Source organism: Hakea prostrata, chromosome 5 (genome assembly GCF_041222555.1).
Source record: "Hakea prostrata isolate BN-2017 chromosome 5, UWA_Hpros_2, whole genome shotgun sequence".
Classification (NCBI taxonomy): Eukaryota; Viridiplantae; Streptophyta; class Magnoliopsida; order Proteales; family Proteaceae; genus Hakea; species Hakea prostrata.
This window is the reverse complement of record NC_142604.1, coordinates 466,642-484,356: the sequence shown is the minus strand read 5'-3', so window position 1 is coordinate 484,356 and position 17,715 is coordinate 466,642. Positions and strand designations below refer to the sequence as shown.

Below are 17,715 nucleotides of genomic sequence, written 5' to 3'. Positions count from 1 at the left end.
AAATGGCTGTTTTTTTCATATTCATTGGAAAGCGAATTTTTCAGCAGATACAAAGCCAAATAGGCGGCTTTAACACAGGACTATTATCTATCATTCTCTATCTCAACTTGTTCACTATGGCCTCTCCTTTTAGACTCGTTAGGTTGTATTATCCTTAGGGCTGTGCCCTTTCAAATGAATTAAGTATGCTTAAAAAAAAAAACCCTAATTGGTTTCTTTGTTTTTTTTTTTATTATTTATTATTTTTTATAATCGCATTACATGTTTTGGAAAAAAAATAAATTTGATAATAAACAAATTGCGGACATGGTTACCCAAAAAAAAAATGGTATATATATATATATAAGGAAGTTGCGTGAGGGATCGTGGTTGGTTGTCGCCACCACGCAAATTGTTCCTTTATTGTTTTTCTGAAGCTTCAACGCCACGGAGACACAGAGAAGCAGAGAAGTGAGCTGACGAAGCACCATGCAGTGACAGAGAAGTGGACCCACCAAATAACCAAAGAAAAGTAGCAAAAAACAGAAGAAGACGAAAAAGCAGAGTAAAAGAGAAAGAAAAGGAACCGAAAGCTAACGACCAATTTGAATTCCGAACCCTCCACACCCGAGAATCGATCCAAATCACGCCGTGTGGAGTCTAGAAACCGCTGATCAATCTGAACTCGAAATCCCTGCCCAGCTCTTTCTCTAGGTAGTTCATGAGTGTGATAAAGAAATGGGTTATCTATGATTCGATGTTCTATCCTTTTCCCTCTCTCTCCGTTTCCGTCTTCCATTTGGCCACACAAATTGAAACCCCCTTACTGAACTGATCAATCCAACGAACCCATTTCGTAGTTTCTCGATCTTCACTTTCCTATCATCTCTAATCTCGACCCATCAAGATAAGTACCTCATGCAATCTCAGATCCTACCCATCTCTGAGACTCCCTCGTCTTCCTCTTCTTCTTCTTGTTCTCCTTCTTCTCCCTCTTCTGCGACTATGGGAACAAAGACAATGTTATTCAGAGGTCGTGAGAATCAGGGTCGTTTGCTTTTCTTGTCCTCGATGCTATTTGGAGATGCGAAAGCTATTGAGAAAAAACCTTTGCTCTCCCGGGCTTCCAGTACCAATAGCAACAGCAGTAACATGAACCTGCACCAACAGAGGAGGCGTAGGGTCAATAGCGACACGTCTCTTCCTTCTCTCCCTCGTCGTGAATACTCATTCAAGCGGGACGTTGGCCACGCTGCTTCTGAGACCTATTTGGTTACTCGTCTTAGCTTCAAGCTCTTACGCTATCTAGGGTAACATTCTTTTATATCAATTACCTTTGATTTTTTCAAGTATCATCTTTGTGCTTTCGTTGTTAGATCTGATAGAATTTTATTGTTTGGATTGTGTACAACTTGTTTGATACAAACCATGGTTGTTCCCTGATTATAATCTTTAAATTTGCCAAGATTTTGTTTTTTCTTTTTCTGACATGTCAGGGTTCATTCATTGACAAAGAAGTTGCTTTTACGTAAATTGGAATGAATTGAAGTCTTAAATGAAATTGGAGAATATCTGTAATTTTGTGTTCAATCTTGTGTAGTAACTAGTGTCCAAACCCTTAATTTTATAGATGTCTGTAGGGAAAATGTGTTGTTTTAAGTGATCTGTTTCTAATTTTTTTAGCTGCTGGGGTAGATGTTCTACCTGTCTAGAGTTCCATTGTATATTTTTGGCTAGAGTTTTTTCTCTGTGATTAATCTGTGAGAGATATGACCACAAGCAATCGTGTGATAGTGATGCAGGGCTTATCTTACTGTGGACTTAGGCAATTTTGTAGAACAATATAAGCCTTATGTGCATTTTTTGATTTCTGTCTTTGATTCACTTCCTTTCTGATTGTTTAGTTTCCAGTCTATATGAGCCACTCACTTTGAACTCATAATTTGATAGCTTCATATGTTATGCAGTTACACAAAGAATTAAAATAGGGTGAATAGACTGGAGGAGCATGACTAAAGTTTTGAGATCTGTGTTCCTTTAAAGCTTAGAGAAATTCTATAGGATAGTTATATGACCAGCAATGATCCTTCGAGTTGAATGTTGGGCAGTGAAAAGACTAACAAATAAATATGATGTGGCTGAAATGAGAATGTTGAGATGGATAAAGGGAAAAAGTTAGAAAGGATACAATAAACAGTCGATAAATTAGAGCTATTTAAGAGCAGCTTTGAATCCTCTGATACATGATGAATGTGAGAAATTTGTTTGAGGTGGCATGGGCATGGGCATGTGCAATGTAGGCTTTTGAATACTCTAGTAAGGAAGTGCAGCTTATTTGGATTGAAGGTGCTAAAAGAGCCAGGGTAATAAGCATGACTTTACATATAGCTTATTGGAGAAAAAAACATCTATACAGTCGACGCCATTTAGTTGGCATAAGGCTGAGTTAAGTTGAGTTTGAAGTTCAAGATCTTGATAATGGTTGTAGGAGTTTTGCTTGTACAACTATGTATTCCTTATGCATATGCTGCTACTTAGCTGGTTTCCATTATGAAAAATCTCCATGATTTCTTTCTGAGGATAAGCTGTACAACTTTGTATTTCTAAATCTGAAGAGCCCTTTCAGTGTCTGGATTCTTTGCTGAATCCATGTCTAACCAGTTTTCAATTGTCTATGCTGATTCCTTCTTATATGCATTGCCTAGCAGATGTACACCTGACTTGTGTCCCATATGTGTAACGGATTGGCTCAATAGCTTTGTTTCAAAGGGTTGAACTCGAACACAACAACAAAAACCACATACTCTGCCTTATTCCAACTTAATGAGGTCGGATATATGGATTCCAAACAAAACAAATAAGAAAAACATAGTTCTGCCCAGAAAAAAAGGGGATGTGAGAAAAAGAGGAATTAGGCACACAATATCTGAGGAGAATCACGGCTAAATGTGGCCTCCAATATGAATCATAGCCCTCCAATAGGCTCTGTCTGAGGTCATTTTTCCTTCTGCACCACTTCTCCTATGGTCATCTTAGGTCTGCCTTCTAGCTTTTTTTTCCCTCCCACAGCCGAATCGTATTATTCTTTCATACTGGGAGACCCCAGGCGACTCCTATGCTCACTCTCATGCTTTCATTTCATAATCTATCCTTTTTTTTCCCACACATATCTTAACATCCTTGTCTGTACTAAACAAAGCTTATCAATATGACACTTCTTAAACTGCCCAATGTTTTGCTTCGTACATCATGGCTGGTCAAGGGACAATCCTATAGAACTCCCATTCTAGCTTTACAGGTATACATCAGCCACACAGCACTCTGGGTGCATTTTCCACTTCATCCATCCCACTTTAATTCTTTGTGAGCCATCATCCTCTATGTCACCCATCTTTATTTCTTGCTGATCTCATACATCTAAAATAGCCACTTTGTGGTATATTTTTTCCTTAATTCACACCATATTGTTTTAGGATGGAACTCGAACACTGTTTCCTATTATTCATGCTGCTATCTTTTTCAATGGTTCATCTTTTTCCTTGAGCAAGAAATCTTTGAACAAAAAACTTTGAACTGTGGCTGATACATGCTTTGGCTCAAGACACTACTTCATTTCAACAGGCTTTCTGTCAGAAATGAGTTCTCTTGATGTTTCCTAGAATTCCTTGGCTATTTTAAGGCTTTGTTTGGAGACATGTTTCTGGTCTCCTTGTTTTGAGTAATCATTCCTCAAGTTTGACTTGACTTTTAGTTGGCTTTATTAGCTGATGGAAGCATTGAGTATGTTAAAAACAAGGAAATGTCAAAACTGCAGCTCTGGAGGAGATTGATACAGGGTATGCTATATAGTTGCGTTCTTCTGCTGCTTAATCTGTTTTCTCTAAGAACCATATAGTAAATACAACGTGAAGGTTTTTCTTTGGATTTGGTATGGATGGGTCTTGAAGTGTATGTTAGTCTTCAAGCCATTGCTGAAAATTCAAGGTGTGAGTGTTGTCATACATCATATGGTTAAGGAAGTTGTGTTTGTCTATGTTACTATAAGGAGAAGTTGGACTCTGATAGTCTAATGCAGAGTAACATTACATGCTGTTAAACATAGAAGATAATGATTTGGTGGAAGACAAGTGATGGTTTATTTGAAGAAAGATGTGTGATACAGTGGCTATAAAGGAAGATATATCATTTGAATTAGGACACTAATGTCCTGCATGTGTAGTTGATTTTCTTACCTTCTTGAAATTGTCTAACATTTATTGCTGTTTCACTAGAGGAGCTAGCTCTTGGGTTAATAACTTAATGGTGGTTTATGGAACTGATTGCAGCTGGATTCCTTGGTAGCCATGCTTATGTGGACCCTCTGTTATGTTTTTCATACTCATGACTTGTAAGCTACCCAAGGCATTAGAGGATTGGAGAGGGTCCAGATGCATGATGACCAATGCATTAGAGCCTTAGAGGGGATCCAGAAGCAAGGCATCCAAGGTATAGGAGTGTTCTAGGGACAAGGCTACACCAAGGCCCATCAAAGTAATTGATGGGGATTGCGAGTTACGAGCTCCACTGATTACTGTATGATGATTTATGTAGACAGAAATTGAATACCAACTATAGAATTGCCCCCTTACTGTTGAGTCAATGAAAATTCTCTTCCTTGAAGACTTGGGGACTTCTGACAGAGTTTTGCGGTTATTCAATTCTTCAATTCCTTTTTATACAACGTTAGGACTCCCTTTTTCATACAACATGAGAATGTAAGAGAGTGCAAAAGGTGGAGCTTCAGTTAGAGAAACTTCTGATCAATCTGCTTCTCTTACTTTGGACCTCTTCTCCACTTTTCTTCAGGGCCTTGCATGCCAATTTGAAGTCATGTAGCTGTCATTATTTCTCATTTGTTGGTTTTCCTAGACCCTGGGTATTTCTGTGGATGATATCTATCAAATTCCAGTCTTAGAACTATTAACCTGCTCATGATTGTAGTAGTTCCTATTGTCTACTGATTTGTGCCTATAGGTTGTGACAGTTAAGCCATTTTTCTCATATAACATTTGATTAGGTCAGGGAATATGAAACGTGAACACAAAGACTTCCTAGCTGAAACCACAAGGGCCCCCCCCCCAGGATGGCTCCAAGAAGCCACACTAAGCTGGCTGAACCCCTTGGGGGGGTATTTTGGGCATTTTGGCCCCTTTTTGAGAGCTGGAATTACTTCCAACTCTAATATGTGAGTTTGATTCTATTTCTAGTTTCCAGTTTGAGTCAAGTTTGGTTTTGTTAAAGAGTTACAGTTTGATGTACCAAAAAAAGAGAGTTTTAGTTTAATTTAAAGTTGTTGTTTGAGTCTTAAGTTATCTTATTTAGCATGTGCTTTAAAGATAACTTAAAGAGTGTTAGTAAGATTCCAATCTTAGGGTTGTGATCTTGTAGTAATTTGATTCCCTTTTAAGTGTGGTAGCCTGGAGTTGGGATCCTTATGTATTAGGGATTTCCCACGCCAGTCAAAGTCTTTTATTTTCAGGCTATAAATGGCCTATTCTTGCATCGTAATTTTCGGCTTTGTTGATTAATAAATTTGATTGAGTTGAGGATCAAGGTCTCGTTGTTGGGTAGGCCCTGGTTGAGTGAAATTATTCTAGTTCTTCATCTTCTTCGTCAATCCAGCAGATTTTCAACATTCATCAAAGCAGGCAAGCAATCAAGCATACAATCCCCAAGCAATCAAGTAAGTTACAGCAGCCTCCCCACCCTTCCCCCTTTCCTGTGCAACCCTAGAACCCCCTCCCCCTTCCACTGTAGCCTTACCTGCCTCTGCCCTCTTGCTTAGGCCTAGGAAACCATCCCAACCCCATGGCAGTTACCCCCTTCTCCTTTCCCTGCAGTTTCAGCCAAACCCTACCCCTTTCCCACCCACCATGGCCCTCTCCTTCCCTTTCTTCTTACAGGACTAGATTCCAAGAGCAGTTCCACACTTTGAAGGCAGGTAATCTATCAGTTTCAAATTACATGCAGCAATTTGACTCTTTGGCCTGTAGAACTGGTACTAAGGGAGCATAAAAGAAATTTCGGTTGAAATTGTCGAAATTTCGACCGGAATGCCTGCATTTTTGAAAATCGAAATGAAATTCCAATTATTTCGGAAAAGTTACAGGTTTCGACCGAAATTTCAGAGATTACGACCATTTCGGAGGTTTTGACCGAAATTTCGATCATCTCGACTGAAATTTCAACCATTTCAACTTGTTTTTCCTCAGTTTTTGTTGATTTTTATTGCTTAATTTCCATGACTCATTTGCCTTCAAGCACCTCTTTTGCTCATCTTTTGCCTCCGAACACCTCCTAAGCCAACAACTACAAAGGAAAGTCTAGCAGCAATAGAATGTGAAGCATGAGCCATACCCAACGGTTCCAAACTTCCCCTTTTTTTATTTTTATTTCATTCATGCCTTAAATGATCTTGTATTGCCTTGAAATTAATATATGTTTAGCCTGGGACTATGATCTATGATTATTTTGGTTAAACTTATTTTTTTGTTATTTGCTTCCATTTTTTCATTTTTTGATTTTAATAATTATTTTTTAAATTATGTATTTTTATTATATGTATATATGATATATGGGATTCAATTTAATATATGTAAGACACCATCACTTGATCTAGTTGGTCATTTTATTTGTTTGACTTGTTGTATATGTAACCAATCTATCAAACAATTTATGTATGTTGATGATTCTATGCCTATATGCAATATAGTTTGTACTTGTCGGAGCCAGTCATTTGTTAGTATACTTGAATTATAAATTTTCAATGGTTTCTTTTTTTGGAAAAATATTAGTTCCCTTGTGTTTATTATGCTTTAAATGGGTAGGAGGCAAGAAATCAGAAATTTTCAATGGTTTTTTTTTTTTTTTTTGGAAAAATACTAGTTCCATTGTGTTTGTTATGCTTTAAATAGGTAGGAGGCAAGAATCAGATGAAATGGATGTCATATAAGGCCCGAAAGAAATTTAAAAGAAAAATGACATGTTTCGACCGAAATTTCGGTCGAAACCTAAAAATTTTGGTCTTTAAAATTTTTTTCCTTGCTAGGGAGAGTAAGTTTCAAATCATGACTAGGTTTAAGCTAGGGTTAAAGCTAGACATCCAATTGGCCTTAGGGGTTATAGACGTCATTGACTTGAGGGACTTATTTAACAAAGCTGTAAGAGCCAAGACCTTGTTGGCTGAAATGAAACAGCCAAATCGAGACTGCAGAAGAGATCCACCTACCACTAGCCCCACTGCAACTGCAAAGGTAACCACTCCTACCAAAACAGCGCCAAACTTTGGCAACAAACCAGGAGTATGTTTTTTCTATAACGAGAGAGGGCACTTCGCCAGAGAGTATCCTAAGAGGAAAGGACTTGCAGTCCTAGAGGGGTACCCCCACCGGACCCAACTATTGACGAGACCTATGAGTGTCTACCTCCAGAGTTTTGAGATGAAGAATACAGTGAAGACAAGATAGATCTAGCAGTCCATCTCAACTTGGTCTCTAGAATTCTGATGTCCACCACTATTGCTGAAGAAAATGATTGGAAGAGAAACACTATCTTCCACACCACACTTATGGCAGGAGAACTTAAAGCCCTGGACATTGTGACAGTGGCAGTAGCATCAGCACAGTGGCGGAAGACTTCCTACAAAAGACAAGAGTCACACCCGGAAAGCACCCCAAACCCTACAGGGTAGCACTCTTGAATGTCTCCAGACTAGATGTGGTTACCAGGTGCTTTATCCCAATCCATCTACATTCCTATTCAGACGCAATCTAGTGTGATTTCATACCTATGAAGTCCACTACCCTCATCTTGGGAAGACCGTGGTTCTATGATAGAGATGTCACCATCCCTTGCAAAGAGAACAAGTGCATCTTCAAGCATGAAGGACAGAAGACTGTACTTCTACCACTAAACCTAGCTGAAGATGCCAAGAAGAGACAAGCCATACAGTAGATCCTCCCCAGAGCCAGCCAGTCAAGGTGACCCAGTCCAACAAGACTCCACAGAGGCCTAGTGTGAAGACACTTCCAGAAGCAGACAACCGTTTATTTGGGGGGGGGGGTGAGTGTGCTCAAGAGGGGGAGAACAGAGGTGAATACAAAGACCCCTTGGCTGAAACCACCAGCGGCCCCTAGGGTGGCTCCAAAAAGCCACCCTAAGCTGGCCGAAACCCTTTGGGGGGGTATTTTGGGCATTTTACTCCCTTTTTGAGAGCTGGAATTACTTCCAACTTTAGTCTATGAGTTCGATTCTATTTTTAGTTTCCAATCTGAGTCAAGTTTGGTTTGTTAAAGAGTTATAGTTTGATTTAAAGTTGTTGCTTGAGTCTTAAGTTATCTTATTTATCATTTGCTTCAAAGATAAAGAGTGTTAGTAAGATTCCAATCCTAGAGTTGTGATATTTTGGTAATTTGATTCCCTTTCAAGTGTGGTAGTCTAGAGTTGGGATCCTTATCTATTAGGGATTCCCAGCCCCAGTCAGAGTCTTTTATTTTCAGGCTATAAATGGCCTATTATTGCATTGTCATTTTCAGTTTTGATTAATAAATTTGATTGAGTTGAGGATAAGGGTCTTGTAGTTGGGTGGGTCCTGGTTGAGTGAAATTGTTCTAGTTGTCATCTTCTTCATCAATCCAGCAGATTATCAATTCATCAAGCACTCAAGCAATCAAGCATGCAATCCCCAAGCACTCAAGTAAGTACAGCAGCCTCCCCACTCTTCCTTCTTTCCTGCGCAACCCTAGAACTCCCTCCCCCTTCCACCGTAGCTTTCCTTGCCCCTCCTCTTGCTTGGTGCCTAGGAAACCATCCCATCCCCATCGCAATTACCCCCTTCCCCTTTCCCTGCAGTTTCAGCCAAACCCTACCCCTTCCCCACACACTGTAGCCCTCCCCTTCCCTTTCTTCTTAGCTGCAATAGCAGCCACTCCCACCTGCTGGTAACTACTAATTCCCAACCCCTTTCAGGTCCTTCTCATCTCCATTATAGTCGCAATATCCCGTAGGATCAACTTCTATGGTTGCTTCCTTCAATTCAGTCCTGCTTCCCTAATCTTAGAAAACCTGCACTTCATCTTCTACCTTGGGAAGTTGCAGAATTTTTAAATTGCTGAATTCTGGTTTCCTTAAATTCTGTTCAATCAAGTGACGTTCTGAGTGACAGAATGTTAATAGAGATCCGTTCTGCGAGTACAGAACCAACAGGGGTAAGCCTCCATCCACCCTAGCCGAATCCTTGAAAAACCCTAATTTTAGGTTCAGCCATTATCCAGAACCCTGCTCACACTGTAACTGAATTAGAAAGTGTGAAAGCACCATCTGAAACCCTAGAATCTTCATCTTTATTTACTGGAATTTCCTGGGGAACCGTAAATCTAGGGAAATTACATCATTATCGTTAGCCCCAGATCTTGGTTTTCATCATTATGTCTCATGATATTGTCCACTTTGGGCGCCTAATGTCACCCTTACAGTATTAAATGGCCTCATGAGGAAGTGAGAATCACAATCCCCATAAGATTTTTATGGTCTTCCCTTAAACCATCAATGTGGGGTATCCTAGTCTCCGTTAGGCTAGGTATTACCTACAAAACGACGCCCCACCCAAGTTGAGGGAATTATGGGTTACTTTACAAACCTAAGGATGGCATGGTTTCCCACAAAAGGAGCCAATGGTGATGTCAGGAATATTTCCAATGATATGGTCTATGTTTGGGCCTTGTGGAGTCTTCATGAGAAAGTAAGGAGTCCAATCCCTGTAAGAGCCATGGTCTCCCATTCATTCACCAATGTTTGACTTTAGTTGCTTATGCATACACGTTTAACTTCTATTCTTTAATCTTAGTTTGTCCAACTGTTCCTTTCCATCATTCCAGGATAAAGAAGAGAGAACGAACTATTTATTCATTATAGACAGAACAATTCAAAATGAAATATTCAGAAATTCTCTGCCTATATTGTTGTTGAAGTTATTTATCAAGGACGAGGACTCGACGCTCTTTCTTTACTTATTAGTTGGAGCTAGTGCCCTTATTTTGCACAATAACCTTTTGGATGTTGCATTTTGGTGAAAAGATAGGGGTAACTTGACAGGATCTGTTGTGAAAACAGACAACTTCAGCCTAATTGATTTGCATGGTGGGGATTCACTCCATTGTTTTCCTTTAAAAACCATGGGATGTTGCATTTTGGTGAGTCTTTCCTCAATTCACATAGCCAGCTTTGGTTGCCAAGGAAGCGAGGGAGGTTAAAATAAAAGTCAGGCAAATCTTGGCAGTTTCTGTGTTTGAACTTGCATGTTCAGTTTGTTTGGTTTGCATGGTAGGGATTTACTCCATTCTTTTCCTCCCTCCCCTTCCCTCACCCACCGAAATTTCCCCCACCCACCCAAATATAACTTTCCTCCTTTTACAATTGCAAAAATACAAATAGTTCCTTGTTTTTCTACTTTCCATTGGTCCCACTTTGCTTTCACCCTCCCTACTTACCAATTTCTAGTGAGGGGAAGTTTTACTTAATTAATTTTAACTTTAGTTTTGTTTACTCAAAGTTATTTCGACATGGTGGGGCTTAATTTGGTGCCTTTTATATCTTCATTTTATCTTCATAAGCCTTCTGGTTCTAGTTCAGTTACTTCCCTTGGGCCCAAATTAGGCTCCTTTAATAACTTTAATCAACCTTTGTTGGCATTTTGACTCTTGTTTGGTCACTTCCAAATTTTGGTGCATGCTTACCACTCTGTGATAGTGTGACTACTTTCTCATTTTGAAGGGAAGGGAGCAGTATGCGTATGTTATGAAGTTAGTCCAAAGCAAATTACTGGGACATGTTTTTATGACTTCAAGGAATCTCTATGTTTGAGCCATGGACTTTACAATGGCTTATTATCCTGCTCCTATTAAACCAAGCAGTGCAACATCGGGAATTATTTAATGATAGATGATCCATTGCTTACTGTTTTTTGCATCCCTATTGCATGGTGGGTAGATTTTTCTTCATTATCATCAATGTCAATGCAAAAGCATTAATTGCTAAGGTTCTTTTGTACACTTGCCAAGTTAATATCAAAGGTTTGCAATGAAAAACTCTGGAGGTTGATTACATTCAATGGGTTGACATGGCAAACATTATAAACAAGAGTGAATTTCATTAATATGCTAGGCTACTTTTTGCACTTGCCAATAATTAACTTTTTGATTTGGTTAATAAACTTTCTAATAGTTTATTTTCATTCAGGGTAGGCTACAGGTGGATCATAAAATTTCTTGCTCTTGGATTTTATGCTATGCTACTTATGCCCGGTTTTGTCAAAGGTGTGTACTTTCTGGTGATAAGGTTATGAACTTATGAACTTATGATTATGATAATCTCATTTAATTTCATCTCTTTCAATATTAGTGGTGAGGATGTCTATCTGTCCATTTCCCCTTCTCTCTGTGTGTGTGTGTGTGTTACAGGATTCTGCTGGTTAATTTTGGTTTCTAATAAGTTTAATTGGTCCCTCTTATTTATTTCAGTTGGATATTACTATTTCTTTTCAAGTCAGGTTCGTCGAAGTATAGTTTACGGAGATCAACCAAGAAATAGGTACAGTTTAGGTAATATGTCATTGATCTGTGCATTAATTGTGCATTTTTTCTAATTGCTCATCTCATTTTGATTTTGCAGGCTTGATCTGTATTTGCCTGTAAATACTAATGGGCCAAAGCCAGTTGTGGCATTTGTAACTGGTGGTGCCTGGATTATTGGGTGAGGAATTAATCTATCGATTTAATTGTAGCGTGTCCAAAGTTTAAAGTCTTGATATTTGGTATCTTATGGGTCTGGTGATTCTAAGAGAGGTATCATATCATATCATATCATCTTGGAGATATGTATTTAACAATATAGAAATACATGGTAATGATCAAAGTTGAACAAATTACAATAGAAACAAGCAATATATGAGTCACTTTATCAAGCATAATTACTAAAATGGAGAATAATGTATAACCAGGAGGACAAGTTTGTTAAAATGAAACTGTTAAGAAGATGATGTTTCTTACATGTATCACTATTCACTCCGTCTATAGCTACAAAAGGTGTTGAGGGATGTTCAAACTCTATATGGAAGGCTTTTCAAGTTCTCATTTTCGGTTGAAGTATGGACTTGAACTTAAATCCTTACAAATGTGGAACCTTGGTGTATCTAGTGCTTTAGTCTGACTGCAATGCATGACTTTGTAGCAAAAACCAGAACTGGAAATCATTATTTGAAGGGGGGGGGGGAATCAAGTTTTTTCAAAAAGCATGTCTTTTCCTACAAAATCCCCTTTAAGTCTTTGATCTCAACTTGTTGGTTGGTGCAAAGGATGTTTTTCAATTAATTGAGTTGTTTAAGTGTTGAGTGGAAGTCCTACAAGATTTGTGAGAAAGCGAAGGTTGAAAGCAAGATTTGGTGGTTCTTCAAAGGGTTCCTCACTGTTTTTTTCTGCCTACATGCTGCTGGGTCATGCTTTTGGGCAAAAAAGATGACTTAAATCCTTTGTGTTGAGTGTACTGAAATGTATCAGTACGTATTGGTATGTATTGTGCTCTATCGACCAATAGATCTATCCCAAAAACATTACATAACTATGTATATTATGCTGTATATTGGACTGTATAGGCTGATACATATCGCTACATATTAAATCCCTAAAAACTTGTCAAATAGGTTCATAGTGAGGGTAGTGGGCCATATTGACTGATGCCATGTGATATGCATGATACGTACTGTTATTTTTTTTTGGAAAATGAAGAGATATATCAGTACTCACTGATAGCCAATACGTTTCAGCTGATACATTACAAAGAAATGACGCAATACAACTGACTGATACCTAATTCTTTGAATATGTCTACTGCCTTCTATTTTTATTTAACATCACATGGAAAGTGTAATAACTTCAGTTATTAAAAGGTTAAGGCAGAGAGACCTTAAAATGCTTTTACGTTAGTTGAAAGAGATAATACAGAGGCATGAAACGGAATCTGTATAATTTACATCAGCGAAGTAGCAAAACAGGTTTTATTTTTTAATGGTTCTGTTGTGTGATCTGGCTTTGCTAATATAGTTGTTTTTCCATCTGAAAGTTTTTCTTTTCTTGGTTAAGTAAATATAGTTGTTATTCCATCTGAAAGTTTTTCTTTTCTTGGTTAAGTGTCATTGTATGCTTACTTATGCAGGTACAAAGCATGGGGTTCCCTTTTAGGACAACAGTTAGCAGAAAGAGAAATCATTGTGGCATGTATAGATTACAGGTAACTGTCTTAGTTTCAGTGGCTCCATGCTGCATGGTTTTAGGGCTCATATTGGTACTGATTTTGGTCAGGTAGAAAACCAAGCTGTGCTGAGATCTCAGTGAGTTGGTACGATATTGTTTTTGTATTTGAAGCCAGGTTACAGTGGGTTTTTGACCTAGTTAGGTCATAAAACTTGTTATACAGCCTGGCAGTCAGATTTTGAAATATTAAAGTCAAATAGGAGCTTGACTTCAGATCTTAGGTCAATAGGCTAGGTGTACTGGTAGTCATTATCCTAAACATAATGGCATGAGTAGTAACGCATACAAGTAATATAAGTTTTGGTCTCCGACATTGAAAAATCTGAGATATCTTAGAGGTCTCTGCAAGAACTTGCTGTGGGCCATGCTATATTCTTCCTGAGCACTCTTGGTGTTTTTATGGCATGTTATACCTGTCCTATTTGTTATATAAAAGACAGCTCCAATTTCAATTAATTTTCTTGAAAAATCTCTTATATTAGAATATTGTCACCTTAGTAATTAGAAAAATATGCTGGCATCAATTTTTTCATAATATTCATATACATTGTCTGTCTCTTACTTGACTGGCAGTTTATATTTGATTTTTATTACTAGTGGCATGTAATGAGATTATGATGCTATGCTTTTATAGTTTTATTCAATTATTTGTTCAGTTCGTATTAATTTGTGACACCGAAAATGTATATGAGATTCCCCCTTCCCTTGTATTTAAGGGTTAACTGATTCGCCTATCTTATGTAATTTGACTCAATTTAATGGCTAAGCCTAAGTAGAGCTGGTGTAGATTTTTGGACATTTGTGGTCCGTGGATGCAGTTATGGTGGTTGTGCATCAGCATGGACCTGGCAACCTCATGAAGAACCAGAATGGGAACAGCTATGTGTATTTGATACATCATGTAAACTATAATAAGTGTATCTCTCTCCAACATTGAAGCATATTAAATGAAGCACCCTAGGCAATAAACCAACAGATGGAAGAAGGATAAGACATAAGAGTTACTGTTGGAAGAGTTAGAGAAGTCCTGACTTGTGTCTGAAGGACACAGCAGGAGCTTTATTTGTACTCAAAACTTACCAAATACAGGAAAAATCAAATGTTCCCACTGTGGGAATCTTACAAGAAAAATAAGATCCAAATATATCCTGGCAAATCTACCCTCAATAAGGTAGAATGGAAAAGGAAAGTAAATCACCTAAATCTATCCAAATCAGCCAATTAACCTAGATCTCCTCCAAGCGATTCTTCCTTAGAATACTCCCCCTCAAGTTGGAGCATAGATATTATCATGCTCAACTTCCAATGGTACTCTGGAACACCTTGGTGCTTAAGCTTTTTGTAAGCACTTCAGCCCGCTGCTCTTCTGAAGTAACAAAAGTGATATGGATCAACCCAGGCTCATTCTTCTCTTTGATGAAATGTCTGTTAATCTCCACATGCTTGGTATTGTTATGCTGTACTAGGTTATGAGCTATGCTGATTGTTGACATACTGAGTACAACTATATAGGAACCCCTGGATCTGACCCAATCTCCTGAAGCAGCCGTTTCAGCAATGATACCTCACAAATGCCCTAAGCAATAGGCCTAAATTTGTCCTCGGCATTGGACCTCCCTACCATGGCCTATTTCTTGCTTCTCCTAGTCACGAGGTTACCTCCTATATACACACAATATCCAAAGGTAGATCTCTTATCATCTGGACATCGTGCCACTTGCATTTGTATATTGCCTCAATCTTCAAGTGCCATGAGTTGAAATAAAAAAATCACTTTTTTTGAAGTGGCCTTTAAGTACCTCAAGATACGCTACACCGCGTCCAAGTGTGATGAGTAGGGATCACACATTTACTAGTTAACAAGACATATTGCAAATGTGATGTTTGGCCTTGTATGCGACAGATATATCAACTTTTCCACCAACTTCCAATACCTCGTCTTGTCAACTGATTCTCTTTTTGCCTTCAAGTGTAGGTAGGCTTAGTAGAAGTCTTAGCAGGCTTATATCGTAGCATCTCAGCTTTCTCGAAAGATCTAGTGAATACTTCTTTTGAGAGAAAGACACACTATTGGCAGAATATGCCATCTCCTACCCTAGGAAATATCTGAGCTTTCCCATATCTTTGATCTCAAATTCAATCCCCAAAAAGGTCTTCAATGCTGAAATCTCATCATCACTACTGCCTATGATCACAATATGATCTCCATATACTAGAAGTACAAGATTGCAGGAACCATCTTTTTTGATGAACATAGTGTGGTTTGCATTCCTTTGCTTGTAGTCATTAGAGATTATAGCCTTATGGAACCTTTCCAAACCACGCTCTTGGAGATTGCTTTAACTCATATGATGCCCTCTTCAACATGCATACTTTCCCATGAGTCTTGGCACTGGAATAACAAGATGGCACATCCATGTACACCTCCTTTCAGAGTTCTCCATGTAGAATAGCATTCTTAACATCTGACTGTCGTAAGCTCCACCCTTATGCATTGCACACGAAAGAATAGCCTGAACTGTGTTCATCTTGGAAATGTGGGCAAATGTCTCTTGTTAGTCAATCTCATAAGTCTAAGTGAAGCCTTTGGCCACCAGTTTTGCCTTGTACCTCTCAACTATCCCATTTTCTTTGTGCTTGATCATGACCACCCATTTGCACCCAATAGTCCACGTTCTTGCATGTAAAGTCACCAATTCCCATGTTTTGTTTTTTTCTAGAGCTCACGTTTCCTTATCCATGTCTTCCTTCTAGTTTGAGTGATATAACACATCCGGCCAAGTGTAGGGAATAGAAGTAAAGGACAAAGAGGAAACTAAGCTTTGAAACTCTAGGGATAGGGTTTGATATGAAACATAACGGGTAATAGGGTGTTTGGTGCAAGTCCATGGCTGCTTTCTCAATGTAATTGGTAAGGACAACGTAGGGTCAAAAGAGGGTTCAGAGATAGGCTTATCTGGAAAAACTTGTACTTCAGGACTAGGAGTAGGACTACAACAAGGAAGGGCTGGCTGGGCTGGGCTTTTTCAAACCCAATCCTAGTCCTAAATGCTTATACGCAAGTCCATTCCCACCTTGACCTTGATTCAGGGCCGAAAATCCTTGTCTCTGACCTTAAGCCCTAATGGGCCAAGCTTGTCTCTGTCCCATCCTGATTGTCCCTAATCGGGCCAGGACAGGGCGACCTAGATTGACAACTTTAACAGAAAAATTATCTTAACTAAGTCGAAAATTAGATGCCAAATCGAACATTGACACTTCCAAAATCTATGCTCTTGTTAATTTGAAAAGAAAAAAATAAACTTCCAAGCTATTTTTATTAAATTTGATATGATAATATCTTAATTACATGTACAATAGAAAAATAGAGCTTCCATAATCTAACCTTTTGTTAAATTTAAATAGTTTGATATAGAAAAAAAAAATAAAGAAACAACATAACTTCCAAGCTTTTCTATATCCTTGATAAATTTGATATCAATAATATCTCAATTATACGAGCAATAGAAAAAAAATCTTATACTCTAACGTGTTGTTAAATTTGAATTATTTGATATATAAAAAAAATAAAGAAGCAATTGATTTTCTAAAATGCTATTAAATTTGACATAAAAAATATCTTAAACAAATGAGAATAAAATGCATAAAAATATATGACAACTCGAGATCCATACTCTTTTTTCTCCATAAAAACAATAAAAAAATTTATAAATCCATATTGTTGCCTTGACCACAAAAATCAAGGCCAAAATCCAGGTTATGACTGGGGCCAAAATCAGGGGCGGGTAGGGACAATTAGGGCGAGGCAAACACTAATTATAGGCTTGTCGTTAGCCTTAATTCAGGATTAGAATATTTTGGCCCTATTCAGGCTCATAAAGGGACAGAGAGGGTCAGGACCACTAGGGCCAAACTTGCACCCCTAACTAGGAATTGAAGGTTCCATTTGGCTCGACACAAAAGAGAAAGTCCTTGTTGCTAAGGTAGAAAATTCGACCTTGCAGAAGGCCGAAATTTCGATGTTTCGGTCAAAATTTTGGCCAAATCCAGACAATTTTTTTTTTTTTTTTTTGGAAATTGGAACTTCAATTTCGGGCATCATATGGAATCAAAATGATTTGGATTCTTGCATATTACCTATTTCAAGCATAATAAACACAATGAACTAGTATTTTGCCAAAAAAAAAAAAAAACCATTGACAATTTATCATTCAAGTATACTAACAAATGACTAGTTCCAACAAGTGCAAACTGTATTGCATACAGACATAGAATCATTAGCATACATGAATTGTTTGGTAGATGGTTACATATACAACAAGTCAACAAAACAAAATGACCAATTAGATCAAGTGATGGTGTCTCACATATATTAAGTTGAAGCCTATATATC

The 17,715-nt window shown here is 38.1% G+C and overlaps 1 protein-coding gene across 2 annotated transcripts in view; it reads left to right on the top strand.

Annotated features, from left to right (window-relative positions):
* The first annotated feature begins 422 nt into the window (after positions 1-422).
* Positions 423-17,715, top strand: part of LOC149014244 (putative isoprenylcysteine alpha-carbonyl methylesterase ICMEL1) — a 30,005-nt gene continuing 12,712 nt past the window's right edge. Inside the window, exons 1-5 of one of the 2 annotated variants that reach the window (XM_089156322.1) lie at positions 423-1,289; positions 11,254-11,330; positions 11,535-11,604; positions 11,686-11,766; positions 13,225-13,299. In XM_089156322.1, the coding sequence (XP_089012448.1) occupies positions 898-1,289; positions 11,254-11,330; positions 11,535-11,604; positions 11,686-11,766; positions 13,225-13,299 (695 nt within the window). In that variant the 5' untranslated portion in view covers positions 423-897. The remainder of the gene's footprint in view (positions 1,290-11,253; positions 11,331-11,534; positions 11,605-11,685; positions 11,767-13,224; positions 13,300-17,715) is intronic. The other variant, XM_089156324.1, reaches the window with a different exon arrangement.